The following is a 17,027-nucleotide window of genomic DNA, read 5'->3' as shown; positions in this document are numbered from 1 at the left end:
CTCTTTGCCTGCAGCGGACTGCTTGGTCGCGCACTCTGTTCTATCCAAATCCCCCGTAACTTGTGTGTTGGTCTACCGCCCTCCCCAACCCTCTTCCCAGTTTATTCTTGCTTTTCAGGAGCTGCTGGCCCCTTTAGTGGTTAATAACGCTACTGTACTTGTGCTTGGTGATTTTAATTTTTGGCCCAGTGATCCCGCAGATCACTGGGCCAAAAATTTTATCCAACACGTCCGTGCCCCTACTCACACCCGGGGCCACATCCTAGATCAAATATGGACCCTTAACTTACCCACCACCAATCTGTCCATTGTTCCTTGCGTATGGTCCGACCATCATTTACTGTCATTTTCTTTGGACCTTCGCTTGCGAAATGCCCCTCTTGGTTCCAAAACCCTTTGGGCTAGGAGCTGGAATCGTGTTGACATCCCTGCGTTCTGCGAATCTTTAATTGCCACCTGCCCTGATCTCACTAATGTATCTCCTCAATCTCAGCTGGCCACTCTGGATAGTTGGCTAACCCATCTCCGCGATCAAAAGGCCCCTTTGAAGAAAGTCACCATCAACCACCATCACCATGCTAACAAGTGGTTTACCCCTGCTCTGAAAGCAATTAAATAAACGGTTCGCCAAGCAGAACGGGCTTGGAGGTCGAAATACTGCCCTGCCAGTAAAACTAACTACACCACCTTGCTTTTAGAGTATAAAAAAGCCATCCAAGAGGCCAAGAAAGATTATTTCTCGCAACGCATATTGGCAGCAGAATGCCAGCCTCGTGAAATTTTTGCAACTGTTCACGAGTTAGTTCTATCAGACAGGCCTTCACCTACTATCATGCCTTCTCAGTCACTGTGTAACTCTCTGAATGAGTTTTTTATCGACAAAGTTGCACAAATAAAAGCACACATTCCCCTCCCATCAAACCCTTCACTAGACTGCTCTTCACCACAGAACACCCAGTGCCTTATTCATATCCCAGAGCTAACTAGTGAGTCCCTCTTTCCGCTCCTTAAGCGTGTAAAAATAGGGTCTCCATCTGACACTTGTCCGGCCCGCATTCTGGCTCAGGTGTTCTTGGCTTGTCCTGCTCCTGCCCTCACTGTCTTAAATGACACTTTCTCCAATGGCCTAGTCCCCACTGCATTCAAATCTGCCACCATCATCCCCATTCTAAAGAAGCCCGGGGCTGATCCTTCTTCCTTAGTCAACTACCGTCCCATATCCCTGCTCCCCTACTTGGGAAAGGTGGCCGAGGCGCATGTTTCTCAGGTGCTGAGCTCCTTTATAGAGGACAGCAATTACCTGGCCCCATGTCAAGCTGGTTTCCGCCCACGACACTCAACTGAGAAAGTGGTGATCTCGGTCATGGACCAACTTAGGGAGGGACTCGACGTCAACACCCCCAAGATCCTGGTCCTTATCCGCCGCCTTTGACACTGTGGATCATGACATCCTTTTGTCATCTGTCAGGGCGGCGGGGATAGGGGGTTCGGCATTAGCTTGGGTTGAGTCCTTCCTGATAGACCGCACTCAGACAGTTCATCTAGGCACCTTCTCAGCTCCTTTGTGTAATGTTAACTGTGGTGTTCCCCAGGGGTCTGCTCTTTCCCCCTTATTATTTAATCTTTATATTTTCCACTGGTGTTTGCTTTACAGAACATGGAGGTCACTGTATATAACTATGCAGATGACCTGCAACTCATCTTTGATCTATCTTCCCCTTCAGGAGTTGGCAGCTTCCAGTCCGTCATGCTATTTATCCGAGACTGGATGAACATCAATCAGTTAAAACTCAATCCGGATAAAACAGAACTTGTGGCGACGGGCGGTGCTGCCAACCCCTGGTCCCCCTCCTTTTGGCCCCTCTCACTTGGGCCCCCTCCTCTCCCTTCTTTTTCAGTTAAAACACTTGGGATTACGCTTAATAATCAATTAACTCTTCATTCACATATCAACTCGGTGGTTTCTTCCTGTTTTTTTACACTACGAGTTATTCGGAAAGTTGCCAGGTCTTTTTCCACCTCTGCTTTAAAGCTGATCCTAATGGCCATGGTCCTGTCAAAGATTGACTACGGCAATATCATCTATAATGGAGCTCCTGCTTAGGCCCTGCAACGCCTGCAGTTGGTACAGAATCAGGCGGCCCGCCTGGTTTTTGGTTTATCCAGGTCTCATCATTCGACCCCTCTGCTCAGGAGCCTACACTGGCTGCCTATAAAACAACGGGCCAGGTTCAAGCTGGGGTGTTTGACTTTCCAAGCAAGAGCGGGCACAGCCCCTGCTTTTATCAACTCGGCTATTTTTCCCTATGTTCCCCCTAGGGACCTTCGCTCCTCTAGCCTGGCTCTGCTAACTACGCCTCACTTTAAAAAGAAACGGTCAGGGGGGCAGAAGTTTGCTGTACTTGCACCCACCTTTTGGAATGACCTCCCTCTATCTCTAAGACTCTCCTCTTCCTATATGGAGTTTCGGAGGTCACTAAAAACGTTCCTATTTCAGCAGGCTTTCGGCTCCTAGCTCTCTTCTTGCTTTCACTCAGTGACTTCACCAGCGCCATGAAACTGATTCAGTGTACGTGCGCTTTATAAGTCTTTTTAAATTCAAATTCAAATGATAACGTTGGACTTGCAGGATGCTTACTTGCATATCCTCGTCCTGCCGGCCCACCGGCATTACCTGCGGTTCACGGTAGGCCACAAACATTTTCAGTTTAGTGTGCTCCCTTTTGGCCTTACCAGCGCCCCTCGGGTGTTCACGAAAGTGATGGCGGTGGTCGCAACTCATCTGCGCAGATAAGGGGTTCCAGTCTTCCCCTATCTCGACGACTGGTTGTTGAAGGCGGGCTCGTCCCAGACAGTTGTCTCCCACCTCCAGACTACGGGAGACCTCCTGCATTTACTGGGGTTCTCCATCAACATGCCGAAGTCGCACCTGAATCCCTCTCAGAAGCTCCTTTTCATTGGAGCAGTTCTGAACACGACGTAGTTTCGGGTTTGTCCTCTCGAACAGCGAGTCCAGGTTATTCGGGCTATGATTCCGATCCTGGGTTTCGGTCAGGATGACCCTGAGGCTTCTGGGTCTCATGAACTCCTGCATCTTGCTGGTCGATCATGCCAGATGGCATATTCAGGCTTTGCAGTGAGACCTTTAGTTCCAGTGGGCACAGCATATGGGGAATCTGTGCGATTGCGTCCAGATCTTGGAGGGCACTGCACAACAATTGCAAAGGTGGCTCAGGAACCGGGATTGGATCAACAGCAGATCCATCTCCCTTCCCCAACCAGATCACACAGTGGTGACAGACGCATCCCTGGGATGGGGTGGCCATATGGGAGAGGCAGAGATCAGAGGCCTCTGTTCTCCGGCGGAGTCCGAGCTCCACATCCACCTTCTGGAGCTTCGGGCGATCCATCTTGCACTAAAGGCATTCCTTCCCTCTGTCCGGGGAACAGTAGTGCAGGTGTTCACATACACCACCGCCATGTGGTACTGCAACAAACAGGGCGGGGTGGGGTCGTGGACCCTATGTCAGGAGGCCTTGCGCCTCTGTACATGGCTGCAAAATCAGGGCATATCCCTGGTGGTTCAACACCTGGCAGGTGGACAAACTCAGCCTCAGGTGCATGATAGATCACGAATGGCGTCTTCACTCGATGGTGGTGCAAGGTCTCTTTCAATAGTGGGGAGAGCCTTGCTTAGATCTATTTGCCACTAAAGAGAATGTGCAACGTCAGCAATTCTACGCGTTGGAATTTCCTAGGCGGCACTCGCTAGGCGACGCTTTTCGTCGCAAGTGAAGTTGCGGTCTTCTATACGCCTTTCCCCCCATACCACTTATGCCCAGAGTGCTGAAGATCAGGCGCAACTGGGCCAAAGTCATTCTTGTCGCTTCGGATGGGGCACGAAGAGTCTGGTATCCCAAGCTGCTCAACATGGCCATCGATCCTCCGATCAGACTGCCTTTTCGGGAGGATCTGCTGTCGCAGCAGCAGGGGATGGTCCTCCAGCCGAACCTGTCCTGCCTCCACCTCCTTGCGTGGAGATTGAGTGGCGGCAGTTGACGTCCTTTGACTTGCCTCCTGAAGTCTGTGATGTAATCTTGGCAGCCAGGCGTCCCTCCACTAAGACGGTATACGCCTGCCAATGGAACAAATTTGTAGCATGGTGCGCAGCAAAGTCTATGGATACCCTTTCTGAGGTTCTCTTGGCCCTCTTTTCTTTGGCCCAACAGGACTCTGCTCTGGGCACTATTAAGGGCTATCTTTCAGCCATTTCTGCCTTTCTAAGGCTCCCTGATCAGCCTTCTCTCTTCAAGTCCCCGGTTGTAAATCATTTCTTGAAAGGCATCACTCATCTCTTTCCATCTATTTCCTTTGTTATGCCTAAGTGGGACTTGAATTTGGTCTTGACCTATTTGATGTACATTCCAGGTAGCTGTCACATCTGCCAGAAGAGTGAGGGAGCTCCAGGATCTTTCATCCAAGCCTCCTTTTCTGGCTGTACATCCGGACAAGGTTGTACTAAGAACTCGTCTATCCTTTCTTCCCAAATTGGTCACTTCCTTTCACATCGGGCTAACCATCACTTTGCCCACCTTCTTTCCGCATCCTTCTAAAGAGGAAGAGAGGCTCTAAAATGTGCGCTTTCATTCTATCTGGATCGCACCAAACAGTTCCGGGTGGGTGACCAGCTTTTTGTTGGCTACGTGGGCGCCAAGAAATGTCGGGCTGTACACAAGCGGACCATCTTTAGATGGGTCGTTTTGTGTATTAAAGCCTGTTATTCTCTAGCTAGAAATGAACCTCCAGTGGAGCTACGTGCCCATTCCACCTGGGCGACGCAGCCAGTACTGCTTTGAGACAGGGACTCCCTCTGAATGACATCTGTCAGGCTGCTACATGGGCATCCTTGCACATGTTTACAAAACACTACTGCCTGGGCAGTCAAGTCAGGAGCGACGGCTTCTTGGCCCTTATGTTCTCCAGGACTTTCTGGTGTGATCTTGGTTCGCAGTCCCACCTCTGGGGTTGGTATTGCTGGGGTGTCTATTCTATGGTAATCAATCTATAACTAACTGTTTCTTTCAGATGAACAAGTTACTTACCTTCGGTAACTATAGATCTGTAAGAAACCTAGGTTAGTTATAAATTGCTTACCGCCCCACCCATCCTCTTCGTTCTCCAAACGGATTTCTTGAGTTAAGGACATCCTTTCATGGTCGTAGGTTTGTGCACCAGTGGTCAGTGTCTTGCTTGGTTCTGCGTTTCTGGCGCGGAAATTAGTCTACAGAGCTGACGTCAGCATGCGAGGGCAGCTTCTAAGTAGCTACTGCGACGTCATCCCAGCGACCACGACGCGGAGCTGACCGGCGCCACCTTCCGCGCGCAGAGGTACTGCTGACGAAAGAAACTATCCGGATCCAGTCTGATGCCTGGGGGTAAATCTAAGGTAAGGAATCTATAACTAACCTATGTTTCTTGCAGATCTATTGTTACCGAAGGTAAGTAACTTGTTCATTTATACCTAATGGATCTAATATCGTGGGGGAGGCTAGGTGAGCCTTCACTAAAACCTACCAATAGCGCCTGCTTAGACTAACGAGCATTTGTCTTTCTTGAGCGCCTGTGACCCTCTCCTTATTTTCAGCAGGAACTGCTCTCAGGTGGACTTTGAATCCTCACTGGCAACGAAACTGCCAAACAAGCAGTAGACAACTGCTAGATCCAGCTCATTCCACTGCATGGTAGTAAATTGGGGGTTGTCTCAAGATATCCTGTGACTTATTCCTCAGACAGTATGAGTATATCTACTATGGAAAACTGTGGTAAAATAATATCCTGACACAGACTACAAGTCCCCTAAGAATCCCTTACTGCAAGACTAAAGAACTTAGGAGTTTGACAGACAGGGTACACTGTCAATATGTGGTGTATTTCCATCCGTTGTTATGGTTAGACCTGGGGTTCTCTATTTGGCAATGGTTTGCACCTTGGTCCAAATAGGGACCCTTGCTTCTAGTTGTGGTAAGGGGGCTACACTCCTAAAATAACCCCTGCTCAACCCTATGGTAGCTTGGCATGAGCAGGAAGGCTTATCTCAGAGGCAGTGTGTAACGTATTTGTGAACACACACACTACAGATGGACACTACACAGGTTTTATCAAAATAAGTATTTATTATATAGACTTAAACCAAGACCCAAACAACAAAAATCCACAATACAGTATTAGAAAAAATAGCTTTTAGATGGTTGCAATAGCTTAGTTCAAAGTTTATGGTAAATGCAACACTTTTCTCACAAAGTACCTTTTGATGCGTAACGTAAGATAAACAAAAGGTTTGCAGGGAGAACAATACATTGGTTCCTTGCTATCGGGGAGGCGATGCGTCTGTTCATCAGTGGTTGCGCACAGTAGGCGATGCATCTGTTCCTTACCGGATATAAGGCGATGCGTTGATCTCGTGTTGCATTCCGGTTGCGATGCGACAAGATGGCTCCGCGATGAGACTATCCGGTGCAATACGACAAGATGGCACTCTTGATGCGATGCACCAACGTGAAGGTGATGCGTGTACGTCCGACGGCTGTGTGGCGACTCTGGAACTTCTGAGCCATGACAGGCCCTGAGACACGCTTCTCCAGTGATGCGTCGGCGACCCTTGCGGTGCTGACACGCTTCTCCTGTGATTAGATGACAAACAGCTGCGCGAGTCAATATTCTCCGGTGATGCGACGGCGACCCTTGCGGTGGTGGCACGCTTCTTCGGTGATGCGACAGCTGCAGACGCGACACCCTTCTTGTAATTGAGTTGCACTTTCAGCTCCCAACAATACGCAGGCTACTGCAGACAGAATTCCCAGCAAGGAAATTCAGGGGGGAGCTGGTGGTTATGTCTTGCATCCCTGAGACTTCAGCAAGAGGCAATCACAGTTCAAGCCCTTGGAGATACTTCTTCAAGATGATGAAAGTTCAATAATAGTTCCTTCTCCTTTCCTAGGCAAATAAGCAACCACTGCAGGCCATCCCAGAAAATAGCACACTGGCACAGGGGCAGTCAACTCCTTTAGCTTCTCATGGTTCCTCTCCTTGGCAAAGGTTTGTCTCTATTCCCATAAGTGATCTAAAGTCTTTGGGTCTGGGCCCCAATATTTATACAAGTAAACCCTTTGTTCTCTGAAGGCAGAGGTTGCCTGTGCCCAGCCAGAACCAGTTCTGTGCAGCTTCCTGCCAGGAGGTGGAGACAGCATTGTTGAATGCAGAACTGGCCCAGGCAGCTTAAAAAAATATTCTCCCCCTACTCTCTATTCTATGAGGGCACAGGGGAGTGAAAGGAAATCTCCGACCCCCACTCTCTATTCAGAAAGGTCCTATTCCGGCCAACCCTGACTCATCAGACTGCTGGAGCCCAAACCCTCCTGTCACTCACAAACCAGACATGCAATACACAACCTAGCAGAGGAAGGCTGGATGGTTAGGCAATAAAATACCTACTTTCTAAAAGTGGTATTTTCAAACACAGAATTTAAAAATCACCTTCACTAAAAGATGTATTTTAACATTCTGAGTGCAGGCATACTAAATTTGTTTTTCCACCATGTTCCCTGGGTCAGTTAGGATTATAAGATGTTATAATCAAACTGCCCATTCTGACCTATGGGGACAGGTAGCCTTGCAATTGTTAAAAAACAAATTGGCTGTAATTCACTATCAGGACATGCCACACACACCATGGCATGTCCTACCTTTTACTTACAATGCACCCTGCCCTTGGACCTACCATAAGGGTGGCTAACATGTAGAAAAGGGAAGTGGGTGCACTTACCAAGTCGACATGGCAGTATTAGACTGCACACAGGCTCTGCAATGGAAGGCCTGAGACACACTTTACAAGCTACTTCAGTGGGTGGCACAAACAGTGCTGCAAGTCCACTAGCAGCTTTTGATATAAAGGCCGTGGGCACACATTGTTCACTGTAGTAGGGTCTGACAAGTAAATCAAATAGGCAAATCATGGAGTCAATAATTCATTACAACAATTTACAATTGGGATCACTTGCACTGTGGCAATGAATAGCAGTGGCACAGTGCCCAAAGCATCTAAATCAGCAAAACATATCAAAAACAGAGGAGACAACAGCGAAAAATGAAGGGAGACCCACACCAATGGTGCCAGGTCTAACAGTTATATGCAGTGCATTGATTGTAGTGCACTTTTTATTTGGCAGACAGAACAACCATCACGTTGATGGATGATGAAGGTAAAAAGCCAGCCACAAATGTGACCAATGTGTACCTATTTACTAGAAACAGTAAAGATACATTTTTGCAAATCTAATTTAGGAAGGAAAAGAATTGGATTATGGTGCTTCTTTGGTTTAGAACTTTTAGAAAGATTTAACAACCTAGCTGGACCAATTTAAAACCCTGCATAGGTAGTACCACAGTGGGCTATGGAATGTTCACTTCCATTCATAGCGGTTTAAAATAACAATCTAACAAATAGCCTGACTTCTCCACTTTAGTAAGTTTTCTAGAACTTTAGTTTTGTGTTGTATAAAGTGAAGAAATTTGGAAAATACAGGCTGAGGTGAGAACGGGAGATAGTAATAACTAATTTTTCCTTGTGAGTGCAAACTCTGCATCAGCGATATGGTTGACTCTTTCTCTGTTGCAGGAATGCAGTCAGCAAAGTGGTGATCACACAGCCTCACAACAGCTTCAACAACAGATAAAGTAGTGGGTTCGGCTTTAGTGGCCTTCTGAAAGTCAAGGACGGACATCGGTCTTCCCTTAATAGCGTGGCAATAGGCAACATGTGCATCGTATCTTGCCAACTGGATCAGATGGAAATCTATCCATGAATGTTATGCATCACATTATATGATTGAAGTACCTGGTCATTTTTTCCACTCCACGCGTACTTGTGGTAGTCTCAAATTCACAATTGGACTTGCGCACTTCTGCAGACTGATCCCCAAACTGTGATCAGAGAAGTGCTCTCATCAGGAATTGTAGTGAGCACATATAAGCATGGAGTATCTGAGAATTTCACAACTAGCAGTTCTCTGCAAAGAAATGCATTTCTCTGGCCTTGATGGAGCTTCTTACCATCAAGCTCCTGGAGGAATTCTTTGTGGTGACTTTGAATTGTACTGTAAGCTTAAGTGCCGGAATTGTACAAGTTAATAAAATGCTGGACTCGCTTATAGAAATTATAGAAGGAGTGATTGTACAAGATCCCATACAGTCATTTCACTAATTGATAATGTGGAAGGGCAACTTGCAGGATGTATACTGGAGTCCTTCCCAGTATATACACTCAAGCTATATACATAAACAGTGGAGCTCTCGCACAACATGTACAACTTGAAGCAGGAAAAACGTCTTTTGCCGGGTATGTACTGCCTGAACATCAGCTGTCTTTTGAACAGGATCAGGAACTTGGTGATCGCTATATTCTTCCCAGAAGTGTAAATACTTGGAACCTTGGCAGACAAATGTTCCATGGCAAACTTAATTTTGAACAGGCCGCCATGGTCTGGATGGTCATGTGGCAATGCTACAAAATTATCATTGAAATGCAGCATAAGTTGCAGAACCAAAAAAGAATCTTTGGTCATGACTGATTAAAAGCTGGGTACTTCCCAGACCGTACAGGTATGCCAGTAAGACAGTATTGTTGGTTTGTGCACTATTTTCATGAGCAATGTAAGGGCCAACGTTTTTTTCCCCAACTCCCCGAGTGAAGTGGGAGTTCACCAGTGTGTCCTAGAATGAGGCACAAGAGGGCCACCATGCTTAGTCAGAAACTGTTTGGCACACAGATTTGCTTGGTGCATAATTTTCTCCAGCAACACAGCTATTCACAGAGAAATGGAAGTAGTCAATTGGCAAAAACATCACATCTAGCATCTACTGTAAATGGGGGAATTGGAGCAGGGGCGGCTCCTTTGCAATGGTGGAGGAGCATTGCCCCACTGGCTTAGAGCCAGCACCTGAAAAATAATACTATTTAATGTCATTGTTTTATTTTTCCAGTTGCTGGCTGAGCAAGCGTGTAGTTTTGAGGGCTGGGCCTTGGGAGGGGGTAGAAGGAGTGCTATGTGCAATTCTAAGTGCTCATGGGTGTTTGGCCGGTCGTTTCAGGCGTGCCAGACACACATGCGTACTTAGGTTTCTGAAACCTGGCTGCATTGAACAGCCTGGCAGGAGAAACCCCACAGACACCCTGGCCTGCTCAGGGGGTCTGATACATAGTCCCAGTGCCTGCTGGGACCAGTAAGACAGAGGCGCGATGCAATAGGTGAACAGCAGCTGCAGGTAAGTTTTCCTTCTTTTTTAAAATTCTTATTAAATTCCCCTCCGCAACCCCTCCCTGCCCTTTTTAGGTCTTGCCTAGATGAAAGCAAAGCGAAGCTTTGCTGTCTAGGGCGAGACAACTTATGTTGTTACTTTTGGGGGAATGTGGACAGCAGATTTCCACGTGCTTTTTCTGGCTGAGATTTCACCTCGGAAGCGCGCACGTCGCCGTGCCTTATATTCCCATTCGCAAACAAAGGCACACTCACGCATGCGCACATACACAGGCACACACACACACACACACTGCATACACACACGCACCCCCCCTTAAACAGACACACGCGCACACAGACAGACAGACAGACGCACGCACGCACAGACACACTCAAACAGACACACGCGCGTACAACCCCACCCCTCACCGGGCTCCTCTCCCCTTACGCATGGGAAGGCACTGTGGAGCTCTGTGCCAGAAGGAGCGCTGTTTGAAATCACTGCCGCCGCCTGGGATAGGGCTGCGCTGAGGAGGGCTGGACTGTGACTAAAGCGCGGTTGCAGCAGAGCGCTGTGTGCCCGTCATCTGCCCGTTGTTCGAAGCGGCGCACCGCCGCAGGTTGGGAACTTCGGGAGCCTCAGAAATCCCGAGCGCAGCTCCTCTGACGTCAGACGAGGAGCCGCGCTGGGATTGGTGCCGGTGGGGCCGTTGCCTGGAAACGGAAGACTCGTCGACGCCGGGCGGGAGGGGCTGCTTCGCTCCTCACCCGGGCAGCGCCTGCAAGGATCTAACACCCCGGAGACCCCCGGAGCCTCGCACAAGTGCCTACAATCCCTGCCGCAGGTAACCATTCTGGGTTCCAGGTTGCTGCGAGTAAGCCAACTGGTACTCGCGTAAAGCGCTCCGATACTATGGGCTTGAGTTGGCGTTGTATAAAAATGCAACAAAAAAAAGAACAATTCATTTTGAAACTGCTCCCCTGAAATGTCGTGTAGGCCCCAGAACACAAAGATAATCACCTCCATCCTGCTTTATTGCAAACATAACGCTGCAAACAATCATCCGAGGAGCTTGATGTTTATTTAAACCCATGCCACCTGGAATCCGCATGATTGCTGATCATCGGGCAATAGGTTCAGCTCAGCCCCCCCCTCCCCCTCCCAAACGCTTGGCGGCCCGAGTCCACTGCAGCTAGAGGCAAGCCCAGGGCATGCTCGGTTGTTTTGTGCCTCTGTCGGTTCCCGAGCCCTCCTTTGAGGACCCCACCCCCCCCAGTCTGCAGAGTCCGCGCAGCATAAGCCGGGCTCCAGTGGGGGTCGCTCATATCTGCCCCTGGTTTGTGGCCGCACATACACGACATTTCAGCCGCCATTTTCGAGATCCCCCTCATTAATGGCACCACAGCAGAGGTCAGAAGGGTCACACCTCGCTTGCGCGGTGGAGGGATTTCCCGCCCACCTGACACTAGAGACCTAGTCCGATCTCTTCCGGGCGAAGATTCCCGCTGTGGAAGCACAGCTCCATTCAAGCCGCAAGGCAGTCTGGGATCTGTAGTCCGGACCCTGGAACAGCAATAAAAGCGTGCACAGTGGATAAGGTGCTGCATTTATAATGGATGCACCCTGGCGAAGGCATGACGAGTACACGGGCAGGTCTGCAGAAGAAGAACTGCTTTTAACAGAAGCAAGTGCTCGAGCTTAGATGTGTCGAGAGTGTAAGTTGACTTCGAGAGTGTAAAGTGAATTAGGTCTCTAGTACAATTCACGAGTATTTTTCTGAATAAGGTCTATGTACAGTTTCCACTCCTCCTACAGGAAATCCTCAAGGTTCATGTTGTAAGTATGCCAGACTGATGTGGCGTAACGGCTAGAGTGGCCGACCTTCAAGCGAGGGACCTACGATCGAGCGTGGTGGGCGGCTCAAGCATCCTGTGATTCAAGGGAAATCTTTCCCTGTGCCTTGTTGTTAAGTGCAGGTACTTGTCACACTTCTTGCTTCGTGTACTAGGTCCATCTCAACTGACAAGACAGTATAATACATCTTAAGCACAAGAAAAGGAGTAACTTTAGTGTCACCTTCCATATGTGTAGAACCAACTTCCAACCATCTCATCATTGCTCTGTTTCCATTACCACTGGCATGTTATTATTATTATTATTATTATTATTATTATTATTATTATTATTTAGAAACCTATAAAGTGCACAGCTACCCCTAGCATTTGCAATGCAATAGGTCTCGCCTTTGAAAGGCATTGTCATTTACAATGACAATAGCTGAAACTCTCTCAAAGGCGAGACCTATTGCATTGCAAATGCTTGTTTCTTTGTGGCGTCTGCCACTGAAATAGAAAAGCAAATATATTAAGGGGCTGTCAAATTATCCCACTCCATGTGCCCTGTGTGGTACCTGCCTGCACTCCAGATTTGGCTACGCTACCACTGTCTCTCAGCTGCACGGTTTGTGCTTGTTAAGTGACATCACAACTGCCCTGGCCATTGTTCCTCAGAATCACTGGAAGACAAGTCATCATCGGAGGGCACTCCATCAAATGAAAAATGGCTTCCAGATTCTGATCCATGGTCCTCTCCCTGATATGCAGTATAGAATCGGCTTCGGAGCGGTCTTCCATTGTTTGAGTTAAGGCCTTGGCAACAGACATCCAACAAGAATGCCATCTCTATTAACCATCTGAAACTGTTTTCCCCAAATACTCTACTAGGTAGATTGCAGAGGTGCTTGTAAAAATGTTAATGCACCGAGAATGCTGTGTGTCTGATAAGAGGTGGGAGTGCATATGCAATGCTGTGAAGGTCAGACTGTAACACAAACGAGATAAGACAGCAAAATCAAGGTGATGCAGCATACTTGAACGTGCCATTCCAAAAGGGGGTTAAGCTTCTTTTTCTAGATGCTATTCTAACACATTCAGATTTCCAGTCTTTCTTTTTGCAGCCCTGCTCAGACAGCTGCAGACTGCTCAGACAGCAGTGCACCCTTTGAGGGCTTTGGGTGAGCCCCTGGCTAATGATTGGATGGCTTTCTGGCCTATAACACTCCTCCTCTTTATTAGATGTCTTCCCTCCTATCAATCTCTATATCCTGCTCCTAGAACATTTCTTCTTTTTCTTCACTCTTGAATGGGTTATATCCTTCCATTTCTAAGGCCATGGAACCTTTATTTGTTTTAACTTCGTTTGGCACTACATGTGAGTGTTCTGTTTGTTCTTCCCCTTCTATAAAGCACAGAAGTAATACAGGTAGTTGTCTCATTTAGTGATAGCTGGAACACAACTCAAGTAAAGGACTGGGTACACGCTCCTTCCTGAATGGTCGCCACAGGCTATTTAATTGACCCGTACTTTTAATTGACGTTTTTTGTAACGCATCAGAAGTGTGACTATGCAGCTTGAATTTGTAAGCAATATGCCTGCAAATTGCTAACTCTGTGGAAGTAGAAAAGTGTCAAGTGCCTCACGTGCCAATTTAGTAGCCCTTCATATTTTTCACTTTGGTTAAAACCGAGCAGAGTTTGAGGCTCGAAAATAATCTAAGAATGTATCATTTAAAGAGAATGAACAGTTTAGAGAAACAGAACTGTTCTCTTTTCCCAGTCCTGCATTCCTAACAATCGCCGAAAATAGGCCTCAATTAATGTATTTCTCTTTGATGTGACCTGAGTTTTTGCACTGGCACATCATTCACTGAATGGCCAAGTACAACAATCTATTCCGTGAGAGACTTGTGCAGTTTAAAGTGCTGCGGCGTACAGATGTCGCTCTCAGAGGTTTTGCACAAAATAGGATCCCAAAAATATCTACACAATTTGTGCATTCTTTATTGTTATGTATCTTAATTCTTAACGCAGGCCCTCGATGAGATTGTTGATAAAGCATGACGATGCAACACTAGCACGTCTAATATTTCACGCGTATACCCTTCCTTGCATGTAATGCACTGACTTAAAACACCAATCAGATCCCTGGATGCATGGTATCAGATAGTTTAACGTTTCCATGGCAGAAACGGGACTCTACGTGACTGTTCTTTAGAGGTGAAAGGTATTCATTTGTCTTTGGGGTTATCTAATCTGGTCAGCTTAGTTTTTTTAGTGTATAGGTAAAAAGGGGAAACATTAAGGTTTCTGTTGTGCACAGTTTGAAGGCTTTATTTTAACGTGAAATATGTCGTCCTCTTGCAGATAACTTCCCACAATTGGCCTATCAGAAACGCTTCATTGAACGCAAATACAAAAACGAATTAAAAGAAATCCGAGGAGTGGCTGAGGAAAAGGGCCGCAAAGGCAACAAAAGGAAAAGAGGCGAACTGAGGAAAAGGCCCGAACTGAGGAAAAAGGGCGAAAAGAGGAAAAGAGATAATAAAAAGGGAGAAACGGACAATCGGAGTAATAAAAATGTGACTGTAACCCCGCGAGTGGGAAGATGAAACATGGCGCAGAGGAAGCGCCACTTTGACGTGCCTAAGTCGTTTGACTTCATCCCTTGAGATATGAAACACTTGTTTGTATGCTGCCAGAGAAGGAAACGCACCACATGAACACTCGCACAAATCATGTACATTTTCTGCCACAAGGAACATTTTATTTGACTCGGTCTTGAAATGTAAAGTGTTTATTAAGTGTTTTTAAAGCTCTTAAATTAAAGTTTTTTTATTTGTGTTTTTGTAAGGGCATTTGTCCGTTAGGGTTTGTTTTTGAGCGCAATAAATTATATTTCAGAATCTTTATTATAAAACACATGTGGTGAGTTGATTCGTTTTTTGTGATAATCAGTTTCACCTATTATTGCGGATTACTCTTTCTGTTCTCAGTATTTTAATCTGGCATGTACGCAACGCCCAAAGAATTGGTTGACAATGCTGTAAGGGTTCCAGTAAAAAACTAAAGAAACAGATCAGATCAGTGTGACCAAACAAGATACCAAATGTCGGTTAGAAAATGTGTGTAGAGGTGTATGAAATGAAAAAAACAGAAATTAACTCGGCAAAAATGCTAGTCAGTTGTGCTTAGTAAACAAATGTGGGACATCCTAAGCCTGAGAGACCCACTTATGTGATGCCGTTTTATTTTCTTTGTGTTTTTGTATATGTTCTGCCCTTTACTGGCACTCAGTTTTTTTTTTTAAGTGATGAGGATTTCACAGATTAAATAAGCAAGGACACAAAAATCATGGTATTCTGTGGACCTCCGTGTTTCCACATAATTGTAGATTTGCCACATAATCCATATGTGGCATAATCTGCAGATTTTAACAAAAAACACATTTTTGTGTCTAGTTTAGACAGTCAAAAGTTTGTAAAAATCTGGCAACATCATTGTGCGATGGAAAGCACTTTGCAAAGTTGGACTGGTCATCTTTCCTTTTCTTGTTGCCTTGGGTTTTAAATTGGGACTAACCAAGTGAAATATTTGTCCAGACTGTTTTTTTTTAAAGTTCAAGTTTATTGAAACCAAAACATAGCATAGAATACAGAATGTAATACACTCAATCAATGAAAGGTATATGAGATACAAAAATAAAATTGAGAAGGCATAATAAAACGGAATCAATAAACACCTATATCTAAGTCATGGAAAAGGAAAACAAGGGGGGGAAAGGAAACAAAACAAAAAGGGAAGTGAAGTATGAACATTTCATAAAATATAACATTGTATGCAGATATTAAAACTTGAATAAAATGTATACAATTGACAGCGAGTAATAAATAAGCATAAACTTTATAAATCGAAGGAAAAAGATAAATAAGCAAAATCATGGCGGCTTATGAACATCATCAGATGGATTTTGGTGGGTAACAATAGTATTTTGAGGAGAGGGAGAGGTTTTGGAGAGGTAGGTAGTACGAGGAATCCAAAATAGGTCTAGTTTAACAGCTAAGGAAACAGGGGTAACATAATTGGTATCAAGCCTATGGTGAAAACAAATAGAATTCCACCAAGCTGAATAACTGACTTTGGTAGAATCTTTCCAATTGGAGGTAATCAGATGAAAGGCTATGGCCAAAAATAAGTCAAGCAACTTATAGTTAGAAGGGGAGAGTGGTAAATCAGGAGACAAAGAATCCAAAAGGACGTTGGAAAGGGAGAAAGGGAGTGTGAAACCAAACATTTTGTGCAAGCGGGACCACATCAATTGCCAAAAGGAAGCAATGTTGGGGCAGTGGAAAACATATGAAGTAAATGAGCAGATTGGCAAGGACAGGACCAACACTTAGGCAAAATGTCCTGGGAGAATGTGGCCAATTTCTGTCGAGCTAATAGTAAACGGTGATATAAAAAGTATGTACAGACTGTTTATATGTGTAAAAATGACAAAATAATACAATCACAAAATGTACTGCATTATGCTGCAGAATTTGCCTTTTCTTATGGCATAATTTAGTCAATTCCTGCTGCATAACAATTATGCAAATTAGCCGTAATTACATCAGCACAGTCTGGTTCGTCGCCATGTATTGTAAGGTCCAGCCTGGGGGGTTCACTGGTAGATAACGTCCTTACAAGCGTAAAGTCTATTAAAACTAGGTAACGTAACAGTCATAGGAAATGCAGTAATTGCGATGTATTATAAGTTACAGGGCCAAGAAATCTGAGATGTGCGTGGCTGCAAAAGCAAACAAGGCAGCGTCCCTTTTAAATCAAGACGTGAGGTGGAAATGTGATGCCGATCAGCCAAGCAACAAGTCGGTCTACAGTCTTCCAGTGTCTATA

At 45.9% G+C, this 17,027-nt stretch overlaps 1 protein-coding gene across 2 annotated transcripts in view; it reads left to right on the top strand.

Moving 5' to 3' along the window:
- The window catches only part of DROSHA (drosha ribonuclease III), a 692,102-nt gene extending 677,047 nt beyond the window's left edge, over positions 1-15,055 (top strand). For both annotated transcript variants that reach the window (XM_086965123.1, XM_086965122.1), the window contains exon 32: positions 14,499-15,055. In XM_086965123.1, the coding sequence (XP_086821249.1) occupies positions 14,499-14,743 (245 nt within the window). In that variant the 3' untranslated portion in view covers positions 14,744-15,055. The remainder of the gene's footprint in view (positions 1-14,498) is intronic.
- Positions 15,056-17,027: the final 1,972 nt, after the last annotated feature.

This window comes from Lissotriton vulgaris, chromosome 4_1 (genome assembly GCF_964263255.1).
Source record: "Lissotriton vulgaris chromosome 4_1, aLisVul1.2, whole genome shotgun sequence".
Lineage (NCBI taxonomy): Eukaryota > Metazoa > Chordata > Amphibia > Caudata > Salamandridae > Lissotriton > Lissotriton vulgaris.
Note: the sequence above shows the minus strand (reverse complement) of the source record. Positions and strands in the feature narration are given on the sequence as shown.